The sequence below is a fragment of the Lampris incognitus genome, chromosome 16 (genome assembly GCF_029633865.1).
Source record: "Lampris incognitus isolate fLamInc1 chromosome 16, fLamInc1.hap2, whole genome shotgun sequence".
Taxonomy (NCBI): domain Eukaryota; kingdom Metazoa; phylum Chordata; class Actinopteri; order Lampriformes; family Lampridae; genus Lampris; species Lampris incognitus.
The window spans coordinates 20614422-20624753 of NC_079226.1; the positions used below are offsets into that span (position 1 = coordinate 20614422).

Below are 10332 nucleotides of genomic sequence, written 5' to 3' on the forward strand. Positions count from 1 at the left end.
TAGGCTAGCACTACAGGGGAATACATGGCGCCTGACACTAAATGAGGACAGCCCACAGTGATGCTATAGTGCCTCTGTAATTTATTGTTATCTATACATTAGATTTGTGTCTTGTTAGAGTCTGAGCAAGCATAGACATTAATTAGTAAGCATATGGACTGCTTGCTGCACACACCAAGACAGAATGGGTCTCTTTTCTGCCAACAGATGGTGCTAATAGAAGAAATAACTCCCACCTGTGAGATAAACACTCTTTTCAAAGCTCATCAAATCAAATGTTTGATTTGTGTCATGTTGGTGCAGTTTTGGTATGGTAGATGTTAATTATAGCAGTGATGATTATGATTGGTGTCTTCTCTTTCACCTTTGCTTAGTTTTCTTGTCGCCGATGGGATATTCATGCTGGTTTTCATCATCAGATCATGCTCTGCAGGTTTTCGCAGCCCCACTCTGCCTTCACCGGATGCATGGTGACACACATCTATATGAATTATTATAATGAAATGTGGAAACACAAGGATGTGGGGCAGGGCGGCCCAAACCAGATGGGTGAAGGAGAGAGCATGATTCCAGAGCCTGTGCAGTCAGTATTCTGCTGCATCACAGCCAAGTGACACAGAGGAGCCTTTGTGTCATCATCACCATCACGCTGCCAGGAGCCAGGAGACACTGTTCCAGAAAAGAAGACTCATTTTCTCACCAACTATTTAAGAGTGGCTCAGGAATAGACATCAAACTGGGCTGATTAAAAATAGGCAGGAGAGTGGAAAGTGTGACTCTTCCAATCTTGTAAAAGCCCGCCCCCCAAGACCTTTCTGTGTCCCTTCCTCCCTTTGCATGACAAAGTGAGGCTGATAAACTCCACACTCACAAAAGGCTCAGTGTGGTCTGACATCAGAGGCCATGTTCTGAAGAGAGCATGTTATTAAGGCGTTGTTACTCTGCCTCTCCGGTCCCATCTTGAATAATGATGCCACAGCACTGATTATTTGCAGCTTTGTGTTCAGTGGTGTCGAGAGCAGAGGTGTCCCTGTTCCAGTGGAGTGAAGCCCAACAGGACAACTAGCTTATGGAATCACAATCACTGACTCCACCTCCTCACAGCCCCCCCCCCACACACACACATCTCCCTCCCTCTGCAGGGAAACGGGAGGGGGCGGGAGTGCTGTTAGGACAGCTGTGTTGCCGTTGAGAGGGGACATGTATCCAGCAGCACTATGAGAATCTTGTGCATGCATGCTTTCATCCTCACTTCCCCTTTAAAAGCACCACTATTAGCTTAATAGTGCACCTGAAATGGATCCTATGTGTACTGTATTAGCAACTATTGCCATTTTCTATCTAACAGTGGGGACATGTCTAGTCAGCGTGGTAGTCAGTATGGCACTCAATGAAGAAGCAACTCAAACATGGCATTAATAGTAATGAGAGGGTTTATCGATCCAATACATTAAATGCCACTGGGTGTAAATGATTGAGTGCCTGCGACAGCTATCCTTGCAGCACATTGCGATGTGTGGTTTCCCAACACTGAAAAGGGAGTGAGTGGTGAGCAGCATATATGTATGTGTATGTATGTGCATGTACTATGTGGGTGCAGTGTTTCCCTGAGTCATTACTTCGGCGCGGTCTATGCCTTGCTTGTGTGTGAGCAGCGGCATCTGCCTTGGTTTGGATTTGAGCTTCCTCCAGACACTGACAGTTGTCGAATGCGGATGTGTTGCCACTCTAAACACTGGCTCCTCTGTAATTAGAGCAATCTTGTCAGACGTGCAAATGCAGTCAGTCACTGAGCGGGACATTGTAGTGGGAGGCTGCTCTGCTGAAGGAGGCCCTTGGGGTGGCCTTGCTTGGATATCCATCATTCTAACACTGACGGATGTCAGTCTGTGGCCAGCAGGCTTTGAGTAGACGTGGCTGCTGCAAGCTAGTTGATGAATACACTTGTCTGATTTTCTCTACACACTGACATCAAAATCACCTTTTAGGATTGTGACGTGTGTGGTTTTCTGTTTAGTAGAATGTGCAAAGCCGAGGGAATACGGTCTTACAACATGAATGAGGTCAATGCTCTGAGTCCTGTATGACTAGGCCCTGAGCAAATACACAGTGCCAACAAAAGGCCCTCTGTCTAGTTTATATAAATAAAGGTCAATATTGGATGTGGGAATCTTAAAAGTTCAAATGAGATCATTTTAGTACAATATCAGATGTTTGCTGGAGTCCTCGTTATTTGTGGCTAGGAGGCTGCGGCAGCATCCAAACACTTCTCCTTTCACTGTCTACACTGTGGCTCATCTTAAACCTCAGGGTGGGAAGAGGAATACTCTTCAGTGATTCTCTGCGCTGCCTGTCTTTTACAGCTGGACAAACACTGGATATGAGTCCAAGGACAAACATAATTCAAGTTTTCTTTTTGGTTCACACTCTCACACAGCTGTGATAGACATACTGCAATTCCCAAAGGGATCATCGGGACAAATTTCAGACTTCCACAGAAGGGAACACAAATAGAGGTTCCAGCTAAGACGCTCCGCAGAGCGTGGCTGTGGATGGCTGTTGAAAAAGACTGTGTGGCTCATATAAACTTGCAGTCCTTCAGTAGTTTATAAAATTGTACTTCCCCCTTTTGAATTTCTGATTTCACCATAAAAAGTAACCTTGAGCTGCAGATATGAATGGAATCTGGTGTTGGAGCAATGCCCAGAGTGCACCTAGAACTTTCTAGAAAAAAGAAAAGAAAAAAAACTCAGTTATGCCAGCACACAGGAAGGAGTGCATCTGTGTAGGCCCACACATTTTTCTACAACGCAACTGACGGCGTGCATGTTCCACAGCACTCAAGGGCCTTAACCTCAGCAGGAAACTTAAAGCTAACTTTCAACCACTTCCCGACCTTGCTTCAAACTGAGCAATGAGTGAGTTCATTATTAATGGCGCACCGTTACAGGCTGTACTGACGGGCTGGAGCTTACTGTAGGAGAGGTTTCTTCACCAAAGGGCGTAATGGATGTTTTTCTGTCCTTGAGGATAAGCAGTTACTGAACAAAACTTTGTGAAATGTGGTTTGGAGGAGGTGTCCCCACCCACTACTTGGCAGATATAAAATAATCTCTCTTAATAACAGTTTATGTGTGCAAATATGTGTGTCTGTGTCTGTAGGTATCACAAATCATGCGCGTGTGTGTTTGCGTGCATGCGTGCGTGCGTGCATGTGTGTGTGTGGCGGTCATTGAGCCACAGGCCAACACTGGGCTATTGTTGGACTCCTATACTCGCACCTCAAAGTCAAAACTATGTGTGTAAAGATACCTGCTCAGTTCTGGATTTGGTGTAAAGAGGAAGTCAGGATGACTGAGAACCTGAAACCACAGCACTAAAAACAACAACAACACAGCTTTAACTTGGACTTGGTTTGCCAGCACGTCTGAAATACAGCTGTTGTACAACTCCTCTTGGGCAATTCATGTGTTGTTACAGGGGGTCAGCCCTCTGCGCCCTCAGCCCCGTGGGTTAGCTGTCGGTTAAGGTACGGATTGGGTTAAGGTTAAGGTTCGGGTTAGGTAGAGGCTGAGGTTAAATCATATTAAGGTGGTTTAGGTTAAGTTTAGGTAAGGTTCAATGAAATAGGGCTGAGGGAACCTAGGCACGCTCCCCCTGTTAGAGACCTTTGCTAAATATTAGCTAGTGTAGGGCAGGAAGGCCGATGTGGCAGAAGGGTGAGAGGTGTGTCAACTGATTTTGCACTTGTTGTTTTCCTCATTTTCCTCTTTTAGGGAAGAATAGAGGAAGTGGAATCTGTTGCAACAGAGCCAGATACCTCAGTGATACCAAACCACCACACGACACTTGGCAGAGGTCCCATTAGGCTGTTGCAATAAAAACTGCCCCAACAAATAGGGTACCTAATGTGAAATGTGTCATAAGCATAAGAAAAGTATGCATAAGCGGTGCCTTGCACATACGGCGACAGTAAATCCCCTCCTACTTTTGAAGAATATCAGAGTCAAGCCTGCTCGATATCCTGCAGGTGTCATCAGTGAAATGTGTATGGTAGTGCTGTCAGTGGCAGCGCTCCAAGGAAAGATAGCTAAACCATACCGAAGCAACAGTATCACTGACTCTCAGTGAACACAATATTTACCCCTTCCCTGGCAATACCTGTTGAATGCAAGCTGATCTGACACTGCATAAACAAAGGGGGAAATAAGCCTCTTGTGTGCAACATCTGCCAGTGAGGGTGACTGCATAGCAAATACCCTGCTCTCCATAAAATGAAAACCATTCCAAACCTTTCCTCTCAGGAAGCCTCAGGAATTTCTATCAAGCCCAGAGGGAGTTGACAGAAAGACTAGGAGGTCTCATCTTTACATAGGAAAGGTCTTAAAACCTCTGTTATAGTTTCTGTCCACACCCTGAAGGCATTTGTGTGCCCCATAAAGGCTATGAGGGTCATGTGGTTGTAATGAAGTGGAGGGAACCAGTGGTCATTACGACTCAATCAAACCACCTTCAGGGTTTGATGGAAGCCGTCCATTTGCCAAGCTCCAACTGAAAGTGTGACAGCTCAGATAGATGTGGAACTTTGCATGGTGTGTATGCGCTCAATGATGGCTGATGTTTTATCAAGGCTTCAAGTCACTGTTACATGCAGTGTGCAGCTTATATGGCTTCTCTTGCCTTGCGATCATATGTGTCTGTGTGTGAGACTATGTCACCTGACCTGTCTGACAGAAACCACTGTGGTGCTAAGGCTAACATCCCCAGGCCTCCACAACCTTTATCTGCTTTTCCACTGGGTAAACGACACCATAATTATGTTTCTGAAAGTCTGCGGATGGGGACACTTTCTCCTTGACAAATGTTTGTTTGTCCTTGACAACTGCAAATGTGTACTTATGTCTGACTTGAGATGTAAAGATTGCATGCACCCCATTCAAGCTGTGTCAATGTAGCATACATCTAAGAGATTTTTTTTTTTAAAACAGCTTATACAGTGCCGATTTTGTGTATGTGTAAAATGCAACGAAGGACAAAATGTCCTTCATGATGCTCATAGTGGAACTATCTTCAGAAATCTGTTGAATAAAACTAATCTTCTGTTGCCTAAAACACCAGGGTCTGCCCACATGTATCACCATCAATCCTGTCTTTGTCAGGACTGTAAACTCTCCTTGATTGTTCTTTAATTAGCTTTAATGGGAGCTAAGGCATTTCCCCACTGTGCCTCAATGGTGTCGTTCTCTAAACAGACTTATTAGTGGTGCACCGTCGAGTTCAGGTTTGCTTTTTTAAAGGGAGATTTTACTAAAACACATTGAGTAATACCATGTACCCTTAAATTTTATTCTGGCAATAAAAATCTAACAATCCTGCAGATTTAAGAGGGAATTACTCTTCAGTAGCCAGTTCTGACTGAGTTCATGGCAGCTGAAATGTTTGACATAGTTGAATATTGCTTTTGTTAATCTCTAGCCTGAGGTTGTTTGCTAAATTTGTTGTGCATATATTCATCATAACCCTCATCTTTAGTGTAATCTACAGCAGCGGGTATTAAAAAAAAAGCAGTGGAAGATGACCTCATCTTCTTTTGTGCCACTTCAGTTTATTTACATTATGGGGTGTTGGAAGTTCTGTCCCTTTTCATAGACTGGAAAGAGGATCAACTGACTCAGGATTAGAAGACCACAACACACAAAAGGCTGAGTGGCTCCAGCACCCACTTCTCCACAATTCAATAACTTTGTCTCTGATCTAGAGTCTGGCTTCCTTCTTTGGAAAAGTAAGACTTCTCGTCTTTTCAGGGCTGTGCATTTCACTGAGTCATCGAGCCATTTAGTCTTCAGTAAAATTGCAATGTTACTTTGTAAAGTACAACAGGAATCACGTTCTGATATTCAGTTTCTTTATCCACTTTGCCTTTTTTTTAAATTCCCAATTCTTTCAACGTCGCTATAGCAGTTTTCATTTGCCAACTTGAACAGACATCCGTCTCGATGGGATCTCTACTGAATAAAACTATTGCCGCTTTTGCATTCAGTTTCAAACAAAAGCAAACTCAGGAAGTAATAGCTGACAGCTCAGCATCAACTCAGATTTGGCTCACAATCATGCGCATAGGAAAGTCAGAGAATTCAGTTGTGTATCTAAGCGTTTGTGCAATGTCCTAAACCCCATGCAGACATATCATGTGGCTCTGTTATTCTTCAAACAAGACCATCAGTTTCACTTCCTGTTTTGCCTTTTCCCCATTCACTAGCAAAAGAATCAGTAAGATTAGACACTCCTTTTCACTGGTGAAAAAAAACTACAGCACGAGAATGGGAACACTACAATGCAGAAAATGGTATGGTCTCCAAGCAGCCTTGACATTATTCACCAGTTTTCCTACAACAGTTTCATTTAAGCCATTTCTACATCAAATATGTAAGTATTTCTCTCAAGCCAATTTTGATTTTACACATTGGAACACAAAAAGACATGATAATGCGTTAAGGATATTGCTCAAATCTCTGCAACAATAAAACCAAAGACATGACGTATTTAAAATCACTTTTTTTTAATAAGACATTACAATGACATTGTTCTGTACATGGTTTCCCCAGTCAAAATTGGAGTAAGAGCTGCACCACAAGGTGTCTTTAACATCTCACTGTTGAGTGGTTCCCTCTGACTGCATGACAGATAAGACTCTGATGTAGGGTTACTGTACTTCAGTACTCATGCTACAGATATAGGCTATCATATAGTGTCCCAATTCTGGGATGACTCAATCGTGGCAGCTGACTGAGAGAGCTCAGAGTTGAATGACATTCCTTTGGAAAGACAGAGTCAAATGACTACATGACTATAAAATGTTACCCATAACTCAAAATGCATCCTGACAAGCATGTTAAAGAGTTACTGGTGGCCTAGTGAGTATTTAGCACAATTAGTTATCAAGACATGACACAAAAGGTCAATTGATTGATTATATAGACCACATAATGGGATCCATGGGGTGGGTAACAAAACATGTCTGAAGTCATTTTTTCCACTAATGTCCAGAATGTCGACAATTAAATGTTAGCAATGGTAGATGCTTTCCTTGCAACCGTCAATACCATTGAAAGGAAATATTTTGAATCACAGTACAGTATTAAAATAAAAGTGACAGTCAAAATAGGCTACTTAACATGAACGATTTCACCTTTGAAAAAGAAAACCGAACCAGAACATGTTCAACAGCAACCCAGACCATCGAAGAACCTTGGAACAAGCTTTAGTCCAAAATGAAAAGAAAAACTCAAGCTTCATAAGAAAAAAAAAAGAAAGGTATAAAACAGGAGAAAGAATAGGCAAAGGCGGTGATTTCTGAAGCTTTAACATTAGGACCAAGTAATCTGATATTCATCAAGCAAGCCCCCCAAAGTATGAATATGATATAGGCCTGCTACAGAGTACAAGCAAACGTTAAGCCAGCAAACCCAGTTAAAGATAAATTAGTTATGGGGTAAACATAGTATTAAAAATAAATGGAAGATAATCAACATTTTCTTTACCATATTCATTTGAGAAGTGACTTGTTACTTGCAAATTTATTATAGTTTTGACCTAAAACAGTCATCACTCAAACATTAAGATTTGTAATTGGACGTAAGCCATGTCAACCCCTCATATAGTCCATCACCTGTGGTCGCACAGGAGGGCTGAACATACCAATTTCTATCTCTTATGCGGGTCAACCCAAGCTTCTCTTGGATTTCATGTGGCTTCATAGCATCCGGAAGATCTTGTTTATTGGCGAAAATCAAGATTATGGCATCCCTCATTTCCCGGTCATTAATGATGCGGTGAAGTTCCTGCCTGGCTTCATCGATGCGATCTCTGTCCGCGCAATCCACTACAAAAATTAACCCTTGAGTGCCTGTATAGTAGTGTCGCCACAGAGGACGTATCTTATCTTGGCCTCCCACATCCCAGACATTGAACTTGACATTTTTGTAGGTGACAGTCTCGACATTGAAGCCAACTGTAGGAATTGTGGTGACTGACTGTCCAAGTTTCAGTTTATAAAGGATTGTTGTCTTGCCAGCTGCATCAAGTCCAAGCATCAATATTCTCATCTCCTTGTTGCCAAATATCTTCGAGAGCACCTTCCCCATTTTGAACTTTGTGCATAAATATTTTCCGGACGAGAAAAAAAAAAGTCAGATCCCACTATTATCCCTTTACCTGGACTTTATCGTTTAATCTTGCTTATGAACTTGCTTGTGAGGACATGACAAGTATATGTAAAGTGTCAAAATGACAACGTGAAACAACAAATGTAGTGCGGGGCTTAATACTCTTGTTTTTTTTGCGCTAAAGGAACGTTCAAGGTGCAGAGGCATTCAAGTTCACAATGCTACCATAACGTCTGTCGGGCCTCTACAGAGCATGGCACAATTACTCTATCAACTTTGCAGCGGCTGTTACAGAACCGTCCATTGTGTTACTCAAAAGTAAATGCATATAAGTGGGGAGGCTGCGACGAAGCCGATTTTTAGAGGGAAGCGGCTCGTCTGGCGAGAGACCACATTAGGCCCAGAAAAAAGCCTGCGGTACTTGAGAATTCCTCTTGGTGGTTTGTGACTGGCCGTCCTCCGAGCCGGGAGCGCCCTTGTTCTTTTCAGCACCACCAGAGGAGACGAGCAATTTTCCGCAGCAAGTCCACCGAGCGGCGCTTAACTTAATCGAGCTGAGGATGGCTCTCCGGAAAAAATCCTCAGTGACTCAGCAATATGTTTATTCATCCAAGATATTCCACTTCTTGTCCCCCTGAAAAAAAAAGAGATTTGGGAGGAGTGTCAGAGACATCTCAATTTGGCTAACGGTGGCTAGCATACTAGCTTGTCGCCTGGTAAGCTAACTTTAGCTTTCCAGCTAACGATAGCTAGCTTTTGGCAAACTAATCGTTAGTTCTAATCAATAGGTGAATTGGTAACAAAGCATCTTTCTCCAGCCCTTTCATGTCAATCCCAAAATAAAAACTGTGAACAATTTACCTCCTATTCCCCCCTCCTCACACGATATGTCCACCCCAGCTCCTCGTCTTTCTCCTCTCAACCGAGTGAGTCGCAGAGCTGCTTCACCGGAAAGGTGTGGAGCTGCGTCAACTGCCACTTCCGCTCTTCAAGCTCATTCAACTATACGGTCCGCCTGGACCCGGACGTCATCCGCCGGCGAGTCAGACGAGTCGAAAAGAAGTGAAATAAAATGAGTACATGTTTTACCTTATCGATTTTCTACTTGACAACTGCTTTTATTTGACCCATTTTTAAATGCATTGATTAGCTTCAGAAACGAGGGTGCACAGTATAAACGCTTACTTGCGTTAATTTCGAATTCACTTTTATTGAATCAAACCATTAGAATAACGAAAGCGCTTAAATTATTTTGAATTTCTTTAAAGAATAAAACAACTCATGTAAGCAATTTTGTGTGAATGAAGCCTTCAACTGGTCGCTATACAAAGTGCAATAGCGTCATCCTGTGGTACGTGTATTAACTTGTCTATGCAGTTCTCTGCACAACCTCGGTTTTCATCCATCATTGACAACCGCTTAAGTGCAATCGGCGAGGAATTCTGCCTGCTTATTAGTTAAGCCAGCCAGACTTTTTGGTTATAATGACTGTCAGTTAGATACTTTTTAAATCAGGGTAGGAACAACCCATGACATATGAGTTGTGTTGTTGGCGTTGGCCAACAGCTCAAGGAAGTCTGTGGTTAAGAGCAAGTGATGCAATTTTTTCTGAATAGTTCCATTGTCTGAATCATTACAATGTGTCTGTACCTTATAACTGAAAAATTCAAGGTTTTCCAAGAGGGCTGTTGTCTCTTTAAATGTATGTTTGCCCAAGTACTAAAAGAATGTGTCAGATCCAGTCTCTGGCTGTCAGGTCCCAGATCAGTGATACTTCTCTGACTGACTACGGACATTTCCACTCGGATTCTGTGTCTCTCCGGTCTTTCGCCACCTGTGCTTGGCAGACAAGGGGGGGTGTGGAACTACATGGAGGTTTTGCCTTGGATTTCTGGGACGAGCTACAGCAGCCAGATTTAAATGTCTTCAGCACCCTGTGATATTGTTGCTGCTGCAGCTGAATCCCCTTCATACAGTATTTATGTTCCAGCTCCTGGCTGCGAATCTGGGCCCTATACTTTTGGACTTGGCACTGATGTAATCCATGTGTCGGGGGATCTTGTGTCTTCTGCATTCTGCATTTGTCTATCGACACCTCAGATACAGGACGTTTGAACATTACTTTTGACTAGTTAGGCATTACAGCTCCAAAGAAGTAATAGTTGAT

The 10332-nt window shown here is 42.9% G+C and overlaps 1 protein-coding gene across 1 annotated transcript; it reads right to left on the reverse strand.

The window, feature by feature from the left end:
* Positions 1 to 6548: 6548 nt before the first annotated feature.
* On the reverse strand, positions 6549 to 9109 carry arf6b (ADP-ribosylation factor 6b). The gene is made up of 2 exons (XM_056295241.1): positions 9027 to 9109; positions 6549 to 8799 (listed from the first exon to the last, which is right to left on the reverse strand). Exon 2 carries the CDS (start codon positions 8142 to 8144, stop codon positions 7617 to 7619), a length of 528 nt encoding a protein of 175 aa, XP_056151216.1. The 5' UTR covers positions 8145 to 8799; positions 9027 to 9109; the 3' UTR covers positions 6549 to 7616.
* Positions 9110 to 10332: the final 1223 nt, after the last annotated feature.

What these genes read in the sequence shown, in the direction of transcription:
- arf6b (XM_056295241.1), bottom strand. Translation starts at nt 8,144, where the DNA reads ATGGGGAAGGTGCTCTCGAAGATATTTGGCAACAAGGAGATGAGAATA.